The 23,904-nt window shown below is 33.4% G+C and overlaps 1 protein-coding gene across 1 annotated transcript in view; it reads right to left on the bottom strand.

The window, feature by feature from the left end:
- Positions 1-23,904, bottom strand: part of LOC149424946 (uncharacterized) — a 44,388-nt gene that overhangs the window by 11,614 nt on the left and 8,870 nt on the right. The window contains exon 2 of the mRNA XM_089650867.1: positions 1,657-1,854. Within this exon, the coding sequence (XP_089506993.1) occupies positions 1,657-1,854 (198 nt within the window). The remainder of the gene's footprint in view (positions 1-1,656; positions 1,855-23,904) is intronic.

The raw sequence follows: 23,904 nt of genomic DNA, 5'->3' as shown, positions 1-23,904 counted from the left end.
AAAGGGAGATAGATATGTAAAAACAAATGTTAGGGGGAGCGCTCCAATAATAATAATAAAAAATGATTATACTGAATAGGTGTAAGCGAAAATATTTAGTAAAGTATGACATATTAAAAATAAAGCGAAATATATAAGCTATTATCCTAGAAAAAAAAATTTAACTCTTGACAGGCCCAGATGCCAAACAAAACTTCTGTAACCAAATGGGTCTTCCGACGACCCCATGATTTTTCTGTCTTATAAGGTTTTAAACTATAGAAATCCCAATTATTCAGACAATTATTAATGGTAAGTTAATACATAATATTTATTTACGCAGGAATACGTAAAACATTAAAATAATATGTCAAGTATTTAAGCTAATATAAGGAGGATAGTAATTTTGATACTCCCCCAATTGACTGCGGGATAGTTAAGAGCACAAAAATTTAAAGCGTTCGCTGAATAACTATGTCGTAGTTCGGTCGAAATTCGGGATGCGGGGTCTTAAGAGATCAACCACTCGGGCCACGTAGTGCTATATCTGTCACCAAATGACATGTCCTCATAATACTTGTTCTATTTCTTTTTCTTTTATTATTTGTATTGTATATGCGGTTTTTCTCACTAACTCTCTTTTTAAATAAAACTCCATCTTCAATGTAATAAACTTTTAATGTGATGATCGACATTGGACTCTGATATCTTAGCAGGCGGTGATAGTACGTACCCCGACCTTGAGGTTCCCACCTAATTTATTATCCCATCAGTTTCTACAATACTCGACAGCTAACGCCATATATGGGTTACCTTATGGACTAAACTAGTGCCATATATGAGTGAGCTCATACACTTATTTCAACGATATCATACGCTTTTAATAATAAGTTTGATAGAATGGTCAGACATATAACATAAACAGATTTGAAAGAGAGAACACTAAGCTATATCTTTACGTTTAAAAGTTTACTGAAGAAGCTCCCATATAATTACAAAAAATCTATAAAACAGAAAACGGCCTAACTGTTCATCCGGTCATGTTTCGCAATCAAAAAATATAAATTTTTACAAAATCTTTAATAATTTTTTAAATCTGTTTTTTAGAATAAAGCGAAAACACAGTTTTTTTAAGCGATTATATATTATAAAATAATCACAATAGAAGACAACATTATTCGATTAAAAGGATATTATTTTTTATGAAAATACGTTTTAAAAGGGAGTTCAATGAAAAGTGTGGATAGATTAGTACAGTTAGTTGAAAATATTTCACAAATACAAGAAAGTTATACAGAAGTTAGAGTTCAAAAGGAAGATTTTGTCAATGCCCGGTCACTGGTTAATAAAGCTGCCGAGAAAGTGTCATTTAAGAGCTTTTGATTAAATGCATAATAATTAAATCTGAATTCTTTTTTCATTTGCTTTTAAAAACTGTATTTCATTTTGGATTACTTTCAAAACAGCGATTCTATTTAAAATTGAATGACAAGCGGGAATATTCGATGACATGATAATATTATTTTTTCTAGCCCCGAGGTGTTAAAAAAATCGATACCTACATGAATGTTAAAAGTAGGCAATATAACTTCAAACATGACAATACATTTTTGGATGTATGTATATATATTTTTGCTCGATGTCATTAAGAGTGGATCACAGTGAAGGTTTGTTTACCTGATGGTAGACAATAGGTCCAAGCGGGCCGTATCCAAGGGCCGTTTCATGGACCACGGGCTGAATGAGCGGGAAGGCTCTGCTCGGGGTCAGGTTGTCGCTCGAGCTGATGATGGCGTTATAAACCTTGGGCACTCGCAGCAGACCGGCACTGCATGCGCTGGCCACACAGAGGATTACAGACAAACCCAACAGCATCTAGAATAGAAATACATCATTAGAAAAGAGTCACTGCAGTGACATGGGAAATCATCGAAACATTTAAAAATCAAACGATCGCATTAACCATTTATAACCATATTCACCACAGTCCTGAATTGCTTGCATTGATAAGCTTTTGAATTCAACTACGTAATACTAGAAGTCGGGATTTATTTCAGTGCAAAAATTTTGGGACTAACTTCCGCATGTATTCCTCATTGCCCAGAATACTCATTGAGGGAAATAACAATACCGAGTAAGTGGATATCTTTATTTTCTTGTTACTGAGGCAGTTATGTATAATAAATTTGTACTGTATAAATATGTAATTGTTACTATGGTTTAGAGTCTGCTGTTATAAATCATGACACCTCCGGAGGCACCCAAATCTGTTATTTTATTTTTTTTAATACCTATTAATTTTGTTTTTGTATTATTATTGTTTATATATTATTAGTTTTACTACATATATGCATATCATTGTATGGTTGTATATGTTATATCTTCTTATTTGTTCTATGTTACCACGATGATACGGGCATTTGCCTATTTTGGGTTATTTAAAAAATAAATATTTACATTTTAAAGCCCCTAAAAAGGGCGTTTATAAATTAAGAATAAGAATATAATAAATAAATAAATTGTTTTTTTGGTGAGAGCCATAATTACGTATATACCCTAATAGCGAAAAATTTAATAAAATGTATAAGAATCCGGTAAAAATATAATTATAGATATAATTAGAGGTGCTACTGCATACTAATATCTCGTCTTAACTTGTTCGAAGTAGACCGAAATCTGTAGCTTTAGTTAGAGCGTTGGGAGAGTTGGAGATCAGTTAGACGTCAAAAAGCGGAACCTAGTTTTTCGCTTCATGTCTCATCTAAATATAATACACCAATGCAAAAAACACAGTTTTTTCTTTCCTAAAAAAATTACAAATATGAGATAAGCCTGTTGTTTTGTGTTGTGGGCGACGTTATTATGAAGTGGAATCATATAATGATGTTTATAAAAACATACCTTTTTAAGCTGTCATATCCTTAAATTAAATATACCATTCCTGAGAAAAAAGTCCAATTATATCCATTTTTACAATTATGTCCTAAATCCTGTATCTAAATTTCTTTAATAAACATTTAGTCAATGTTAATTAAGTGTTAATCTCAAGTGACCTACCAGATGAGTATGTTACTATATATTATCTCCATATATAGCTACTAGATCGTTGTAGAAGTGTATTATATACTTGTACAGTGCCCTTGAGGTGATTTTGATCAAAAAACGGCGCTTTGTAAATCATCCGAATATTATTATTATTATGTTTCTGAGGTAACCCTCTTTTGAAAAACCGACCGAGTATATGTATTTGCACCGTATGATCTATGGATGCTGCGGTCCCCACAGTGTAAGGTATAGGGGAATGAAATATTTATGGTTTACTGTTTATTGATATATAATTTTTTAAGGCATTGTTGCATTGACAGCCTTCGAAAAATTAACACAGACTTCTGAATTTAAGTATTGTTTTAATATTGTTGTTTGTTTGACTACCTCCGACTAGCAATCCGTAGGTCGTGGGTTCAAATCCCAGCGTGCGCAAGTAAATTTCATTTGATGGATTTATGTTAAGTCACAATTTATTGATTCAAAATAATATATTATATACTTGCGGCACAACATTGGTTTCCATTCTAATATATAGTGTAAGTATCTAAGTATACTTGCGGCACGTTCCAGAGTGGAAGATACTCTCAGTATCGCCCTGGTGTAAGCCCACCATTTAGAATTGATAAGTTGCATGAAATGGATTTACCCGTGTTTGGTGATCAGATCTGAATTGCCAAGTACTCTCTCACCTTCCTCTTCCCCATCTCCTTCCCCTCCCCACTACCTTCAGCCTTTTCTTACCCCATTTGAGGATTTATTTTTTATTATTTATTGAGTTAGTTTATTTTATACAACATTTGAATATAAACTAATATAAACAAGATAATATTTCATTTTGTTAACATAACATTTATTTTTAAATACATTCATTCATCCTTCATTCTTCAGACTTTCGGGCATTTCATCATAAATCTTTAGTCCTTTGTACATTAGGCAGTTCTGTGATTTTGATTTCTTTATAAGTGGCAATCTAATTCAATTTATATTTCTGGTTTCGTAATTATGAACATTTCTATTAAAAACGATTTCATCCCTAAAATATTTTGGCATTTGGTTGTTCATGACTTTATGCACAAAAATTAACATATTAAATAAGAGTCTCTTTTTTATTGGAATCCAATTTTGCTGCTCTCTCATTTGATTAATGATTGCGTATTTTCCTTTTCCCAGTATACATCTCATAGCTCTATTCTGTATAACATATAGTTTGTTCAAATTTCCTTCATTGGCCAAATATAACATAGTAGAGCCATAGTGGATGCCATAGTCACACTCGCTCCGGACGCTTGGGAGCAGTTAAGACTCTTGTGTCTGATCTGTAGTATAACGTCACCCATACACCAGCAAATAGAAAATAATCTATGGCGATTGAGTCTTTAACGAAGCACGTAAGTTAATATTATTCTTGAAAGTAACCAGGTGGAATATTCGTGCATTTCTGCAAGGTAATAAGTAAGGCGGTTAGTTCATTTTATTATCCTTCAAGGTTCGTATTATTTAAGCGGTCAACTGCAGCTGCAATAAACACAGGCTGAGACGTAATAATAGCCAATTTTCCCTAATTTTCCTAGTAGGCAGACATTATTAAATTACGACTGACCAGCGGCTGGCACCAGGCCTAGCGCAGCGTTGCCTCAGATTTCCAAAGAAAAGACTAACGAACTTTTTAATATGTTAGGCCGAAAGGAGAATTAAAAAAAGTTGACATCGAAAAAAAAAAAAAACGATGGATTTAGGAATCTCTTTTGACACGCGCCTAATATTTCCTTCTCATATCGATTCGGTATATTCATCCATGCGTTTTGTCACGTGCAATTCAAAATATTTTTTAATACGGCAGTCATAAAAAAATGCTTTATTTAAGAGGAAGCTACAAGCCAAAAATGTGTATATTCTTGGTGGTGACCGGATAAATCAGCACAATGATAATTCATCACATCTTTAAAAAGTTATATAAAGTCATGGAAAGTGATGAAACAAAAACTTTATTAACTGGGTTAAGTAGGTAAGGTTAGGTTAGGTTTTAAAAAAATTTCCATTGTTTCTAATGACTTTATATTACTTTTTAAAAGTGCGTTGAATTGTCACTGTGTTGAGTTATCATGGAACCATTCTTGGTATACCTTATATCGTAGGTAATAGGCATCAAAATTGATTGACAAACGGAGTCTAAAAACGTTCGATTTCAAGCAAAAAACTGTTTTTTATTGATTTTGTAAATAATTTTATAAGAAAGCAAAAAAGTTAATCGAGTGCAACTGTCACAGATAATCTTAGCTACAAAAATGTATTTTTTAAATGTTGTTTACTTTATGCGTTCATACATTTCAATTGAAATATTTTTTTAAGTAGTTTGCATTTATATTTTTTATTGAGTAATTTATATATTTATTTGTATTATACTCAAGCGAAGCGATAGGAAAACCTTCAATTTATCTAAAGCATATTTTTTTGTATTCATAATGTATCTATTCTTATAAAGATTAATCAAAATAGTGATTTGGCATTAAGCTTCGCCTTAACTCTGGTTAGCAGCATTCTAGAGTGGCTTAGTAATATGGAGACCCAAAGATGCCCCATACTAAATATGCCCCATATAAATGATATAGAAAACGTTCAAAAAAAGTTCATGCGATACCTTCACATGTGAGAATTTGGGTACTATCATCTGTTGTACCCTCTGACTTTCGCTGGAATGATATGACTAAATCGTCTAAGTTTAAACTTAAGGAGAACAATTGCAATGGTGTTAGTAACACTTATTAATACATTCGCAATCCTGATGTTCTGGAATGTATTACATTTCATGTTCCCGATAACTTCTCCAGAGCTGACAGCAAAGGCTTTTTATATTTCCATGAGGCGGTATCAACCTGCCAATGAAAATGACTCTGTGGAGAATGACTACGCTATTAACCACCTTTATTTTGAGATGGACATTTTTCAGTCAAACCTCATTGAATTCAAAATTTTATTAATTGTTAATTTTGTGAGATGTTATTGGAATCACTGTTTTTCTCAGTAATCAATAAATAAATTAGTAATTTTCAGACGAATGAATACATAACATGAAAAAGTTATTCGTTAAAATATAAGTTTTTTTTTACTTTTGTAGGGCTACCTGTTGTTTCAGGTCTGCAAAAAGGTGAATGCAGTTGTGGAGTAACAGCATGAGAACATGTCTACCCTGGACAGCCGCTGGGCGAATGGAATTCGAAGGGACAGTATAAATACGATCAGATGTAAAATAAATAAAAATAATATATGTTAAAGGAACGCAACAATTTAGCCTGCGGTATTATTGGCTGGTTATACCAATTGCGATTTTTTTACGTATTCACTTTCAAAATTATTCTTCCCCAGGCCAATAAACTTGGAAAATACTACGCAAGTATAAATGTTTAGGGAAAGACAAGTCAGATCAGAACTAAACGTTGCCCCACATAAATCGCTGGATTAACTCTCAAGAAGATCCTTGCCGCATACACTACGTGGAGGATCTACTTGAATAACTTTGTAAATACACACAAAGCTCCTATAAGTATTATTCTACCATAGTGATTTTATAATATTTGTCAAAACAAAAAGAAAAGTCACAAGGTTCCAGTACTTTTCAGCACGAACAATTGTATTCAGTTGTCAATATCAAGAGTTACGAACCTACAACGTGCAACTGAAGATATAGGTGGAAGAAAGTGGAAGAAAAAAGTATTTGTTTTCATCAAACGGTAATATTATACCTTTCTACCAACACTTTGAAAGATTCGTAATACAATAATTTGAAGAAAAGTTTTCAATAGACTTCATAACTAGCGCATAACTCATCAAAATATTGCTACAAAATAGTATTTTTTTATAGAATCTGTTACAAAAACGTCCAAGGAAACAAAAGTAAAAAGCTTAATATGATTGAAAATAAAAGGATATGTACCAATTAAACTCGTATCTCAAAGGTTTGAAATTGGAACATTTTCAATAGTTTTCGTTTTATTAATTTCCAACAAAGGTGTTAAGTGGATGAAAGCGGTTATTTTCTGTATCTATGAAGATGTATCCAAACTATTTACTAAAAACCGCACGGTATAATGTATAGAATCACTACAATCCACAGACATAGGAATTAAATTCATATGTCTATGCTACAATCAATGGAATTATTTCTAAAATATATTTCAAAAACCTGTTAAAAATCACTTATTTTATCTACATAACACGATACAAAAAAAGATTAATCACCTTTTCACGGATTTTAGTTAAGCTTTAATGCCTGGCATTTTCTATCAGGTATACTATACGTCAATTAACCAACGAAATTGATTTGATTATAATATGGTTACCTACATTTTCCAATTAACGGGTTGTTTCAGACCTTAAGGCTTCCAGGAATTTCTGAGCATTTTTGGATTGAAAAATGCAAAAGTAATTTGGCTGTCTGATGGTGTATTTTTTAATATTTTTTATTAGAATCTGCCACACGTCTCCACTGATCACACTGTTACATGTTGCAACGGATCACGTGATACGCGCCCTGTCTCGTCTGTACTGTGTGCCCAGTGGCGACGTGTGACAGATACGTATTTTTTCTTTTTTAAATGAAAAAATGTTATCGGACGGCAAACTGAAATCTTAATTTTTACTCTGAATATGTTCAGGAAGCGCTTGTTAAAGTCTTTCGGCCTGATACACTCTGTACAGTCATTATATTACAATTGTGGTAGGTTGCAAGTTTATTTATTTATTTATAAATAGTTATTGAAGATTATAATAAACATAGTAAATATTTATACATAGTTAATATTTTTTACACGTTCTTGAACTAAACTACTTCAGTAACAACTGTTTGTATTTGTTTTGTAGTAAATAGTAAATGCCGATATTCTTCTTATAATTATTTCTCTACTTTAGTATTTTGGGCAGAGAGGAATATATATGGTAGTTAGTCCCAGAAGAAATCCCGACTTCTAATATTACATTGTGGAATCCGAAAGCTTATCAATGCAAGCAATTCCGAGCTACCACTCGCATCATTTAGAATTTTATCTAGAAATATCAAGTCATTGAAAATCCTTCGATTTGACAATTTAAGCATTTTTATATCAGTTAAAAGAGTGTTGCAGTTCAAAAAAAATTCTGAAATTTCCATCAGAAAACGTAAGAATTTATTTTGTTTTCTTTCAATAGCCTAAGAAAAGAATATTATAATGTGGTTTTCAGAGATTTGCACTGAAGTTGACTTATAACAAAGGCCAAATATAACATTTTAATCTTGCTATTTTAATAATGTTTCGTTAAGTTATTTAATTATTTTGAAGCAATTAAAAAAAACAACATAATGGCAATTACACGTTTTTAAATAAATTTAATAAAATATTGCGAAAGTGCACATTTTATTACGTCAGTAATAAATAGTAGATTCCCAACATAACTCAGCTGTGTATTCCGACATAATAATATTATGTTCTTCCATTTCTAGGAAACAATAAGATGTTGTGTGCTTCTGCACTCAATGTCTATTTCCTCATATTTCTCATTTCCAACAAGAAAAGGTTCTTTGCACATTGCATCAGCAAATACGTAAGTGAGTGTAGGTAATTGACGCAGTTATTCTCAACAGATAAAATGCTCACATAAAACCCCCAGTTAAATTGGAAAATAGTATTAATACAATCTGTTTTTAAAAAAAGCAGCGATGTGATTTCTTAGAAATAAATATATGGATAAACTTCCGTGGTTTACAGGTTCCAATTCCAGCAATTACCTTCAGAAACGCTCTGCTTCCGAACTAAGAGTTATGCACAATAATGGATACAGCTGATAATGAAGTTGTTCCGCTTACAGAGGTTTTACTGTACTATGTCAATTTTTTATCTCTAAACCTTGTCTAGCTAACCACTGACAGAGGTATGTGTCTGTAGTAATATAGATGAAGAAAACAAATCGCACGTGCACACCGACCGTTCAAAAAAATTGTTATCATGGATTATTACTCTTAGTGCATATGAGGGAACAAGTGGATATCCACAACAAGTTAGGCTTATTTCAATGTGCTGGTGGTATCTTCTCAGCTGTCCTTCTCCATCCTTTCCGTTCCTAAATATCCTTCCATAATTTGGTTACCGAAATCAAATTAACTTCGCGGCCTGAATGCAGTTTACAAGGGCTATCGAAACATCTACTAAGTTGAGTTGGTTCAAAGTTTTAGATTCTATTTATCAAATTGTAATAATACTACGTAATACAATTAAATATCAAATTAACACTTCAAAAATAAGTTTACAAGACGCGTAGACATTGGGTATGTGAATTTGCCATTTTGGGGAAAGTTGTGAATTTAAAAACGTCGGGAGACACAGGGCTATTGAGTTATATTTACTTAAATTATGAAAATCCATTTCATATAACGTTTCTATTTTGAATGTGGGGTTTCTGGACAACTGGAATATTGTTAGTTTTTAATTTTTACACAAAACTTATATTTTTCTTTGTTCAACAAACTTGTGAGGGGAGGGCAAGCGGTGGACAAACATTTTTGTAAATAATTCAGAACCTTTGTAAGACACATGTCATAAATTGCCAAACTCGTTTCGAAAAAGAATTCGTACCGAGTCCGGTAGTGTCTAGCACCTGACAGGTATTTACGGGCGCGACGTACAGACCAACTAAACCTCCCGCGTACGTGATTTTTGCATTAATGTGTAGTATTGTCATAATTTATTTCCATATTAAGGCAGCCGCGGGAGAGAAGGAGACACAGACAAGTTTGCCCAACCGCAGGCAGACGTGCTCATACTTCACGGATATTTAACGTAATTTAAAGCTACAAACAATGATCTTATGAGGCGAATATTAATGTCCCACGGTGTCGCCGCCAACTGCATATCTACCTTTCCACTAGTTCTGGACGTTGACGCTAATTATAAAAAAACTTCAACGCCGTTGATGTTGACAATGGTCATCTGTTGAATTTAACAGCTAATTAACCCCGCCGAGATATAATGAAGTTTATTTGGACCATTCTAAAAACTATCCTATATTATTTACAGTTTTTTAAATTACTACTAAATTTAATAGATGTCACTTTGAGAAACGACAAAATGTAATTCACAATCTGCACATAAAAAAACACAAATTACTGCAAATCATTTCGATGTTCGACAAATTATTGTTTGACGTGTGTTAAAAAATATATCAAATGAAAGTTAATTACAATAGAGAACGTGATAGGAATGCGAGTAGACTAACTGTGCGACTCATAAACCAAAACAAAAATATTTATAAACCAACTCAACTTAGTAAATGTTTCGATAGCTGTTTTAAACTGAAATTTGATTTCGGTAATCAAATGATAGAAGTATGAAATGGTTTTTAGGAACGGAAAGAAGTGAATTGGTAGAGATGGAAAAATGCCTCCAGAACCTTGAATTCGGCCAACTTTGTAGTGGATAACCTTTTGTTCCATCAAATGCACTAAAACCCCACAGCGTATATGGATTGCTTCCGTTTGCGCATAATGCGGCGTTGAACTTGTCTCTCTTAACTTGCTCGTTGAACGGTTGAGATTGTACTAATTACTGGCAATATTACTTCTCCCAGTGACAAAGGGATAGGAATGGTGGTGGGGCAGGACGTAGGTATACATTTAAAAGTAAGAATAAATCTGCAGTGCCCTAACAGTACATTATAATACTGTTACCGTAAAAATACTAAAAATCTAAATAAATAAAAATTTTACCATTTTTTTTTTTTTTTTAGAAAAAATCGTTATTTGTTGGACGTATAAGCCACAACAACGCGCTAGTTTTAAATGCAGACAAAATATTCTACTTGTAAAACATATTATACCAAGGGATTATTTACTTCTTACACTTTTAATTTTTATTTATTGCTTGTCTTTAATTGAAAAAAATTAAGAAGATGCTTATTTCGGTTGTGGGTCTGTCTGTGATAGTAACTCTGATTGAATGAATTTGGAATTTATTTTGAAATCAAATTTTAACAGAAAATTGTTTTATCTGACATTGTGAAAAGTGAAACTGATTTGTCAAGAATTCAAACAAGCGATACAGTACCCCACCTAGAATAAAATATTTTAATTCTATATTTGAAATGTGTTTATGTTTTGTTTAAATTTCTTACGGTTAATCTTGACAAGTATAGTCAGATTTTCTGAATTTCCATGGTCTGCGATTTTTAGCTGACATGCAATACATCAATCCGTGATCTTTCACGTCTCTGCACTACTCTTTTTATAATAATATTAACAATCTTAATACATATATCAGATCCAATTTTGAAAATGTCACGCTCGTACGCACACGAATAATTCATCACGTATTAATTTAACCATTTAGCTGTTAACATAAATATTCGGATCGTTTATATCATAGCTAGAAATATTTTGACACAGTACTCTACACATGAAAATCGATTTAATACTGTGGGAAAGCAATTTTCATTGTATTGGCAGCACGTATTGACAAATATCACGAACAATGAGAATCAGAACATAAATAGTAGAACGTAGAACTGACAATAATTGGGTAGAATACACTGACAAATAAGAAATAGTTCCTTGCTTTAAGCGGATTGGCAAACAAAAGGTTATGATCTGTGTCACCGGACTTTTTACAGAGTAAAAAAGAAGAAACTCTCCAATGGAAGGCAAATTATAATAATTGCAACACTCTGCGTCAGAGAGCAAAACTTGAGTTTCCCAGCATACATGCCTAGTGGCTTTTGAATTAAACCAAAGAGATTAAAGAATTAAGTCATTCGTTGTATTTTAACGTTGAAGCAAACGGTTTCTAGTTACGTATTATTCGGAGTTATTTTGAAAAGCTTAGGAAAGGTTTTCAAAATATTTAAGGGCGATACGTAATGTATTTACTCCTCAATCTTGTCTAATTTATACATACCCAACCTAATCTAACCAAACTTAATCGAACTTATCAAAAGATAAAGTTGTTTGAGTCCCGGTCACGTTTGACATGGTGAACACATCAACCGTTGATGCCATTTCGGAAATTTCTAATGGACTGATATTAGCTAATTCTCGGCCTGTTAGCGTTTGGTTATATATTATAAGTAGAGTTATAGGATCAACCGTTTGACGGCCATAAAAAATGATCAAACCTAGGCAGAACGGTAAAATTTGATGAAAATGTTAAAAAGTATTTCTTTTTCTTTTTAGATATTCCCAACTGTCCCACCCAACCGTCTGGAGCCAGTGAGACTAAGGCATACGTTTCCACACGACTTCCACCAGGGTGGTACTGAGAATCTTCAACTCTGAAAGGGGCCGAAGATATTGGAGAGCCTTACCCCCTCGACTACGGAGACCGTCAACGTGTGACGGGTGTTTAAATTACTAAACCTAAGCTAACCTATTCTAAAACTAACCTAACCTAACGCAACCTAAAAACTAAGGCAATTTTAAGTGACCAGCTTAGGCACGGTGGCTCCATCGACATAGTAAAATTGGCCTCTTACAAGCTGAGCGCATTGTACGGGGACCGCAGTTACTTTAATAGTACACAACTGCTGACCCTGTACAAATTGCAAGTGCGCCCCACGGTTGAATTTAGCAGCCACCTCTAGTCTGAAGCCCCAAAATACCAGAAAAAACTCTTGACTCTGTACAGAAACAGATTCCTTAGAGCACAGGCGTCAGGTAAGTATGTTGTCCTGGTACTACCAGTATTACAATGGAAGATTCTCGAAGGAGCTAGCATCATTCATCCTTTTGACACCAGAGCATAGTTGTGTAACACGCTAAAGACGTACAACATATGTACACGATTGACAATTGTCGAATGAAAACGGGTCGCTCCTATGACTCGTTCTGGAGTTGAATAGCTCGGTTGTGGAACGATTTGCCAGCCTCTAGATTTCTTCCCTTCAAGACCCATGTTCTCCTCAAAAAGATCCTCCACACTGCATTCCCAAAGATTACATAGGCCCTGAAGGAAATTATTTTCCTCTGGGCCTCCTGTGTGAAGTTAATGAAAAAAAGCAACTAAAACGTTCCCAAATGATTCACGAAAATACACAAAAAACGCTTTAAAAAGAGACAAAAATATATGTAAGTAAGTAGTGTATACTGGGAAGGAGTTTTTATTGCTTCGTGAATGCATTGTTAGTATTATTTATGTAAGTCATCGTCCGACAGTCGCCTTCACCTTCCAATAATATCCGGCGAGGACACGGAACGGCTACGGGCATTTCCCACAGCACAATGCGACATGCGACCACCGACAATTCCGCAGACAAATTCGTGCACACGACTCGACACACAAGTGCATTCTTACTGGATCCTATAAATCTGTTCTTTCTGAAAAGTATGGCAGTGACATAAACGCCTGGGGTTTTATGAAATGTATTGATTCCCATTGTTCATACATTATACTAACATACACTACTTGTGTATAAGATGGTTGCTAAAAATATTGCAAGTTCGTAAATATTAAAGTATAAACGCAGTACTTTCAACGAAGTTACTGTGTTTTTACTTACAGAAATAAACACTGTTTTTTAACTTACCAACAGCGGTGAAATTGCGACAACATCAAAAACCGTACCATATTTTTTTAATACGATAAACGAGTAATTTTAAATTACGTTTAACATAAAACAAAAGAAATTCGGTAGATTCTCAATAACTTCCAATATTCAACTAATTTTGGAAATTACTGTGTTTTTACTTACCACGGCAATGTAGCTGTTTACTTTTCGTGTATTTTGTGGGTACGAAATTCACAATGCATTTGAACAGTAACAGTAAATGTCCCATGTTTTATGTTTTTAGGCTTAGGAAATTTATATATTTACAACACAATACACCAGTTAGGTTAACTTCAATGTCCAAATAACATTACTGTAATTCAATAACATATGTGGAAGTATAGTAAATTGAAGCTGTCTGTTATACAGAATACAAAAATATTCATAGCAGTCATCTTGTGGGGGAACACTGAGTTTTTTTCCAACTGCACGGACCTATTGAAACGTTGGGATCTACATAAAAAAATGTGGCAGGAGGAAAGAAGGTGGATTAAGAGAAACACCTGACTATTTTGATCAACTCACTAAATACAGCTTAAGCATTTTGATGATCAAGTTGAGTGATGTAAATTTGGTACATTCACAATCTCTGAGTTCCAACGTGGTGATTCGTTTTTATGGAGTACTACAGAAAAGTTGTCAGTTCGAGAAACACCATTCTAGAACGAGCCACTTGATTGTAAAGGTGTTGCCTGTTATACTACTTCATCCATTGTCTGTGCGAACTTCTGGTCGCCTGGTGAATAAAGGTTTTGCATATTCATCAATCAAATTGAGAGATGTTCAAGTTTGGCTAAAATCACCATGAATCTCAACGTAGACTCCACCAAAATCAGCACTATAATGCGTATTTAAAAGGATTACAGACTTTTTTTAGCTTGAATAACACATCTCTAGAACAAACCAGTTGATTGAAAACACGTTGCCTGTTTTAATTGTTGTCCTGTGTGTTTTTGCTTGGCACGCTCACCAAATTGAGCGGCTTTTGAGTTTAATGCTCAAAACACGCTCAACCCCTCGTGTTGTCAGTTTGAGAAACACTCTTCTAGGACGAACAAGTTGATTGTAAACATGTTATTTCAAAGCTATCTGTGAGTTTCTGGTTGCCTGGTGAATTAAAATTTTACAAGTACACCCACATTCAAGAGTTTGAAGCTCGAACAACTCTCAAACCTTCATGCTATCATTATGAAACATGCTCTCCAAGAACGAGCTAATTGATTGTAAACACGTTAAAAGTGCTATTTCAACGGTTTCTGTGAGTTTCTGGTGAGTTAAGGTTTCCATCGCCCTTGAGCTGTGCCCTCACGAGCTGTGAGAATTTTGCCCAGTCATGGAACACAAGCCAAACACTACCTCCACACCCTGCAGCCTGCAGTATTGCGTAAGATAATATCAATATTACCGTAGGCCTCAAAGCATTACAATATCCTTCGTGGGAATTTTAATACTTTACGCCTGCATATACCTTCAAGTGTTCATTCTACTAAGATGCAGTTCTAATATTATTTTGGCACTGCGAAGGTTCTTGGCAGATTTATTTACTATCAAAACATGGTTAGATGCATTTGGTTCTACCACTGAATCTTACATTAAAAGCAGATAATCTGTTGTCTGAAGTAGCAGAATTTTCAAAGAACTACAAGTCGTAAATTTTTCAACAGTTTCCGTCTGGAATTCCCCGGTCAACAGTAAATGCTTTCAACTCGAATTTCCATTTATATCACGAGCTATTGTTGGGTTATAAAATACCAGTTCCGATAATAAGCTAATTAATTTTAAATAATTCGACGCTACCGTTAAATACCCTCCCTTGAAAATGACTTCACAGTAAAACTATCTGATACAAATATTCGTGCACGGAGAGGAATGTTAATCTATTAAAAATTAAATTCTTCAAATTATTGGTAATCATTTAAAAACGAGACTGCAAGCCGCTTCCTGATACAGTGTGAGTAAATTCATAATAATATCGGAACGTGTTCATCCACCTGCACAATAATATGTCTTAATAATGGTTCCATGATAACTCAACACAGTGACAATTCAAAACACTTTTAAAAAGTGATATAAAGTCATTAGAAGCGATGAAAAAAAAAATTAACCTAACCTAACCTAACTTACTTAACCCAGATAATAAAGTTTTTGTTTCATCACTTTCCATGACTTTATATAACTTTTTAAAGATGTGATGAATTATCATTGTGATGATGATTGTGATTAATAAATATCAAGAAATTCAAACAATGTTCAAATGATTTTTATGAATACTTTTGTCACATCGTGACAAAATATTGGTATTATACTCATTCGTCAATGGCCTACAATATTATATTTTGAAAAGATTCTTAATAAATTACCAATAGTTTTTAAAGGTTATTTGGTAGAGCTTTGTATTCTTAATAAATACAACCGTCTGGTAATGTCAGGCTGGTACTAAACAATAATGTACAGTGTCCGCACATTACAATTGTTAATAAATACAACTGTCTGGTAATGTCAGGCTGGTACTATACAATAATGTACAGTGTCCACACATTACAATTGTTAATAAATACAACTGTCTGGTAATGTCAGGCTGGTACTATACAATAATGTACAGTGTCCACACATTACAATTGTTAATAAATACAACTGTCTGGTAATGTCAGGCTGGTACTATACAATAATGTACAGTGTCCACATATTACAATTGTTAATAAATACAACTGTCTGGTAATGTCAGGCTGGTACTATACAATAATGTACAGTGTCCACACATTACAATTGTTTAAAATACAACCGTCTGGTAATGTCAGGCTGGTACTATACAATAATGTACAGTGTCCACACATTACAATTGTTAATAAATACAACTGTCTGGTAATGTCAGGCTGGTACTATACAATAATGTACAGTGTCCATACATTACAATTGTTAATAAATACAACCGTCTGGTAATGTCAGGCTGGTACTATACAATAATGTACAGTGTCCACACATTACAATTGTTAATAAATACAACCGTCTGGTAATGTCAGGCTGGTACTACACAATAATGTACAGTGTCCGCACATTACAACCGAAGGTTAATCTATTACAATCAAGTATCATTAATTTATGCATCAATAAGAACGGTTTACAAAATAACCCATTCTATTATCGCCATGATTAGTCATTTTATGCGGAATTGCATTTTCAGTACAAATTTTATGAAAAATTGTAGACGTAAACATAATAATACTATGGAAGTAATTCTCAGTAGGCCCATTTTACTGAATTATGTTTATCTTATGATGTTGGAAAATGGCCAAGTGAGAATCAGCTTCTACATATCGCACTTCATCTCTACATACTATTATGGTGTCATTCGTGTTACGAATATCCTTGCTTTGATATTTCACTGTTTTGACTATATCCTTGTAGAAAATAATTACATTTATATTGGTAAACAAACATTACATATCACCTTTTTGGGAAAACCAGATTCTAAATTTCTTTAAATATATTTTTTGTAGATGGATTTATACTTTTTTTTATCTCATTAATACACAGTTTACTTGCAGCACGTCCCAGAGCGGTAGATACTCTCAGTATCGCCCTGATGAAAGATCATAATTAAGATTTGAAACGTTGCTTGAAAAGACTTTACTCGTGTTTGTTAAATAGATCTGAATAGCCAGGTATTTTATCACCTTCCTCGTCCTGATCTTCTTTCCCTCCCTGCACTCTTCAGTCAAATAACATATCCCCAATTGTGGATGCCATTACTGGATCCGGTTACCAGGGAGAAGTTGGAACTCTTTGCCTTTCTCTTTTGCCTAAACCGTGTTTTAAAACCAAGACAGTTAGGCTCAGAGAACAGAAGCTAACCGTTTGCCAAAAAGGTCGTTTTAAAAAAACAAAATAAATTTGGAATAAGAAGACTGATTCCTTTGCTGACGACCTTTAACATGTCAGAGGCTAAGGTAAAAAAATCTTTCGAAAAGAACTGAACTTGTGGGATGAAAAAAGTAACCATCGTTAACAACTACCTATCATCGTCCATCATAGATTACAAAGACCGATTTCCTTACATTATGTTACGAGCTTAAAAAAAGATAAAATGGCGGATTCATTCAAGTCGAAAAAGGGCAGACTGATAGGGAAAAGGGATACGCCATTAGGTATTACAATGGGAAGGTCAAGGGAGGCAATCCGGGTATTATTATTGGTGGTTGTTTAGTAATACAGGCATATCGCGTGTCAGAATGTTCAGGTACGAACATAAAATATAGAGATAGGGGAAAGAGGATACGTGACTCACGGGGAGCAATAAACCCCTATGATTTTTAAGGTGTACTTTGTAGGTAGGTTGTCTTGAGATTCATGTTACATATTATATTTTAAATGATTTTCTTATCCACTTAAAGATACCCATATGTAGTTATATGAATAAATTTATTGTTGCCTGAAAGCAAATGTTAAAGACACACTGAGCTTAAGAAATGGCATCTAATAATCGTTTCCAATCAAGCTTTATATTATGAACCTATTCTTTTTTAAATATTAAACTTAATAAAAACGAGTACTAAGGGTCTGTGACTGCGAATAATTCAAGCGTTTTCGATGTTTACTCAGAATCACGCTTATCGACCACATCCATTTCCTCAAAAAACTAAAATAACACAATATCTTAAAGTATCAGAACTCTTGTTAGATTAAGGTGATATTTGGTTTTTAATGGTTTCAAAAATTACATCATCGACGTTTTTAAAATTAAATAGGGTGACAGTGTTTATTTATTTACGCTGAATATTTACAGATATTCTCAGATAATACACAAACAGGTACATTCAATTACAAAAATATTCTCGGACATAGGACACAGTATTTTGAATACATCTAAATAGAGACAAAAAAAATATATAAAATTAAATATAAGGTCACCCAGATGACAAATAATACAAAGAGAAACAAAATACATAAATATATACACATGTAATATGTAATACAAATTAGCGCAACATATGTTTTAGCAACAGCAGAACATTTTTTCTGATTCCGTAAAAATTATGGGCGAAAATATCTACTTCAGCACACTTTATTTTATTATATAGTCGACATATTTGGGTTAGAGAGCTCAAATAGGCGAATTATTTTTAAAATATATTCAGGTGAAACACGCCATGGCTTCTTAAACAATGGGGATTGGGAACATTTATTTCAATATTACTAAGACAGTGTAGTATAAAAACGACCGAGAATTATTTCATGTAAATATCAGTCAATTGCCTTCTAAATTTAAGTGTATTAATCTTGATGTATTCAAGACGTACGTCATATGATCTCAGATGGTCAGGTAGACCACATTTGAAAGATAACAATATTGGATTTTTTATACCGATTCTAAAAAGTGTTCATATTTGCAGTAATGTGGTACATTATTACTGAAAATATTTCAACATTCTAGTAATGGAAAATTGTTATATGCCCTGAGGCGTGCAATCAGGATTGAAAATTAAGACATTATAAAGAAAATTTAGAATAAAAAACGTATTTATTATCCAAGGTGACCCTAGTTTAATTCTAGGTATGTAAATATGTTTTTACCACGTCACCGTAGAAGTTTGAAAATAATTTTAAATTCTGTCACATCTATCTTGCGGAAAACTTGGAATATTGTGCAATATCTTTGCATGTTTCTTCACTAGCCACACAAAAACTACTGTTAACCGTGGTTGCCATTAAATTCCGTTCACACAGAAACAACATGAATGGGAATAGGTATCGGAAAAACGTAAATGGGGGTAATTTGATCTCACGCCTGTTCCCTTATCCGAGGGGATCTAATATTGGAAACAAGGCATGTCTTGTTGCGAACCATGTTTGGGAACAAACGGGAGAGATATAGATCACTGGCTTCGTGACTGAAATGTGCGTAGTTTTGGAATGCGAAGTTCATGGGAAGAGTGGAAAACTATTTAATTTATTTGAATATACACAGGTTGGATTAGGTTGGTGTTATACAGACATTCACAATTAACGCTGTTATCAAATGGCCAATCAGCGTCGATTTTGTTTTAAATTTGAAGGTTGATCTTTCCATGCCAATTATTTTTGTGTTTTTTTTTTAAATGTGACACAATAACCGCACAAGAGTCTTAACTGATCCCATTTATTTGGAGCCAGGGAGACTATGGCATCCCCAATTGGGGTATTTTGTAAGGCTGAGGGTAATGGGGACGAAAGGAGATTCGCAGTTTAAAGAAATAAGTTCATAAATTTGTAGGTTAAATGACTTTTCAAACAAGAATTTAGAAACTTTTTCTAGTACACCAGGATAACTTTAGTACATAATTAAATTAAATATTTACAATAGTAATTGAGAAAACCAAAGATTTTCAATTTTATATCTAAACGTGAAAAATCAAGGACCATTTTGATTTATAATAGAATTAGTGAAGCTGAAATATTGATTAAACAAAATTTTATCTCAGGATAGTTGCCTATCAAAAAAAACAATTTTATTAATAGATAATTGTATTATTTTGATGACAAATAATTTAGGGAGATACCATAATTTCCCTTCGAGTGATTGAACACCGTTAGTAAACTTTAAAAATTATTAGTGATTCAGATTTAAATATTTTTTTATGTGAATACAGCACAACAGGTCCAACTGCTCCCAATCGTCTAGAGCCAGTGAGAATATGGCACCCCAATTGGGGTATATTGTTAGGCTATAGGTAGTGGGAAAGGGGAGGATATGTGTACCTGGATATTTAGATCTAGTCACCAAACACGGCTAAAGTCTGAATTGCGGTCTTATACCAGGGTGATACTGAAAGTATCTTCCATTCTGGAACATGCCACAAACATATTATATATTTGTTAAATAAATAAATTGTTGAACAACACAAATTAATCGAATAAAATTTAGTTAAACACGCCGGAATTTGAACCCACGATCTCCTGATTGTTAGTCGAAAGCCTTAACCCTAACCAACGGATTCAATTTTAGGAATATAGATATTTTATGCAAATTATTATTAGGTAATTAAATTGATATTAGGGATGGTAAATAATGATTTGAATTATATTAATTAGTAACTTTCATCCCGATTTTACATAATGTAACCTTTCATTACGTGTAAAACTAACAATATGTAAATAAAATGTTTACCCCCCTCGATGCCCCCACCCAAAAAGTGGCTATATATAGCCTAATCAAAGGACAAATCGTACCAGTCTGAAGATGGCCGTGATAAGCAGAAACATGTAACGGTCAATAAATAAATGAACATGTAAGAACATTCAAAATTTTTTGAAAAACTGTGATCCACGCTCATACCGCAAATAATAAGAGGGCGATTATTCACAAAAAACTAAAAAAAAAACTTATTTCAGAAAAATAGTGATCATTTCAATTTTCTGATAAACTTGAATTTTAATAACAGCGAAAACTGGCCTAGTCAGTAATGTGTTATTCAAGCAAAAGAGAATTTTTAATTAAAAATATCCTCGCTTGCTATGAGTTTGAATCTATGCAAAAGATTCAATCTTAATTTGCCAACAAATAGAGAATTGGACTTGGTCACTTTTCCTAGTACGCTCACGATATAGGAAATAAAGACTAACTTAAAATTTAAAAAAAATCTGTTAACAAAACAAAACTACGACGTAACTCAGTCGCGTGGATAAATTATCTCGAGGAATGATACAGATAACCATAGACGCTAAAAACATTTTTGCATAATTTTCGTAAATAGCATTTAAATAATGTCAAATAACTTCGTCGCGAGCATATCAGTAAAATATACTTGATTTATTTTACCCTGCCGTAGTATGTTAATGTATCGAAAATAAAAGTTTAATGGCAACAATTATAATTTGTCTAAGTTCACATTATAATTTGTCTAAATTCATATTATAATTTGTCTAACTTCATATTAATGATATTGATGGTGATATAGAACCCTTTTTTTCTGCCGTTGACCCCAAATATAACTTTGTAATATATTTTCAATGAGTACTGGCAGAAAGTCGAAATGATTGATTCTTGTTTCACAATTTACATTTAATACACCATAAACGAATAAAAAATTTAAACAACTTCTTCTTTCTTCTGTGTTAAACGGTAGGTTCACAAAAGCTTTGTTAACATGATGCGACTGTGACCAGCATCTATTCTAGTTTAGAGTTGGGATGAGAGAGCGAGATTAACAAATACAATTATCTTATATATTTTGAACTCTTTCTATCTCTCTCTTCTACTGCTGGAGTCATGTTAGCAGTTTATTTATTCGACATAAACGAATAAACGGAAAATAATAAAACTCATGTCGTTACCAAACTTAATATCACAAACAAACAAAGAAAATTGAAACAAAATTCATATCATAACGATTTATTTAATCAAGAAAATCGACCTTAAGACCAAAACAAGTTATACTGAACGACAGGTTTGCAGAAGAAAATTGTGATTTTAGTAAAAGATGGATGCTACTAATACCCTTGAACATCTCTATGTCAAGATAGAGATATTGACAAAAACTGATTCTTTAAGATCTTTTAAATCCATTTCAGAACAAAATGAAATTGCATTCATTGAGCGTTTTGTATCAATTGAATTGAAATCTGTCATAGTATTTATGCTGGCAAATAGCGCGATTTATTGTGGTATGAAAGAGAGATTGCTGGATTTGTGCGCTTCTAAAACTGGCTGCGATTTTGAAAACAATTTATTAGCATCTCAATTGCAAGGCTGGTACGGGGAGTGATATCATCTTCAGCTGCATACATTCAGTGCCTTGGATTGGAGGAAGTTGGTTCTCACGACATTCATCGCGTACTGACGGTGAAAGATCTTAGGAGAATCAGTTTGTTACGTTGATCATAGAGAAACTGGTAGTTTATCACGCTACTAGACTAGAATAAAAGAATTTTATTGTAAGAATCAGAACAAACAAAAGATCATATATTGGACATTATCTGACGGTTGGAGAGAAATTGAATTACATCTGTTTCTATGTATTCTTCAGAGTCTTCGTGCCTTGGAGTCACACGTAAAAAAGCCGACTTATTGCGTGAAGTATATTGTTAATTTAAGTTCAGCCTTTCCCTTTTCATCCAGATTCCCCATGTCCTTCTACTTTATTTAAAATAGTTGCCATAGCCATGGCTTTGGGAGGGCAGTGAGATTCTTGAGTGATGTCAGATAGAAGGTTAAAGATAGAAGTTATCACACTTCATTTTAATTGTTTTTAGAAGCAAGCACATACAAATAGCCAGTCGCGTATTATATAATAGTAAGTCACCTAAAGTGATTCGCTACGTTTGGTGACTTAGCAGGGGTGCTCGGGTTCCTGGGGAAAGGTTTGTCTAGGCCTTGGCGGCGGATGAGAGACTGGTTAAGGGAGACCTTTTGATCTCTCCCATCTCGACCCATCACCTTGTACCGCAGTAGGAGGAATGGATTCATACGTCTGTCACACTGACCCCCAGATTCCTACCCAACACTCATACATTTTTCCTCATCTTCATTTCTCTAAAAAGACAATCTACACAGCATCCTCAAAGATGACATAGGCCCTAAGGGTTTTTTTCCTCAGGGCCACCTGTGTGGAGTTAAAATAAAAATATACTGTAATTTTATGTGATCAATGAACTACTAGCTTTTTGGCTCTTCGATAATATGTAAACATTACTTGTAGAAGTTGTTTTTGGACTTGATTTTTTACGACATTTGCACGAAAATACGCGGAAAAAGTCACAAGGTGCATATTTGAAAAGATTATTAAAAAATCTTTCGGCTATCGACATACCAAACAATGACAATTAATTAACTGAACAATTCAAAGATTCGTTTACTTTCATTTTCGTACTCTTCGGCTCCACAATCCATCGTGCAAGCTGTGCCCACTCGAACATTACTCGCGGGTCAGCAGTTCAACAATCTTTGTACTGTCAAACCATTTCCAGTGTACCACAACAATGTACACGAAGAGCGAACACCGTTCGGCAGAGAGTAGACTCTACAAGGCTGAGGTTAAATGAATTATGATGTTTGCTTTTATTACTTCCAGATACAAAAATAAAATCAAACACATTGCAAAACGATTTGTATGCCTCTTCAATTATCATAATAAATAAGCCAAAACAATAAAAAGATTTATGTTCAGGGTTTGTTTTACATACAATACTGAATTTTAAAAATAAATGGATGACGATGGAAGTTTTAAACTCATTTTGAAACTAATTTGATTTAAAAAAAATATCATTGTAATTTGTTTTTTTGTGTTGTAAGTCATAACACAAAAACATTTATTCGGCAAATGAAAACATTTTTTTGAAATA

The sequence above is a fragment of the Hesperophylax consimilis genome, chromosome 3 (genome assembly GCF_061612785.1).
Source record: "Hesperophylax consimilis isolate HC1 chromosome 3, BYU_Hcon_1.0, whole genome shotgun sequence".
NCBI classification, from domain to species: Eukaryota; Metazoa; Arthropoda; class Insecta; order Trichoptera; family Limnephilidae; genus Hesperophylax; species Hesperophylax consimilis.
The sequence above is the reverse complement of the archived record's forward strand: the minus strand, read 5'-3'. Positions and strand labels throughout refer to the sequence as shown.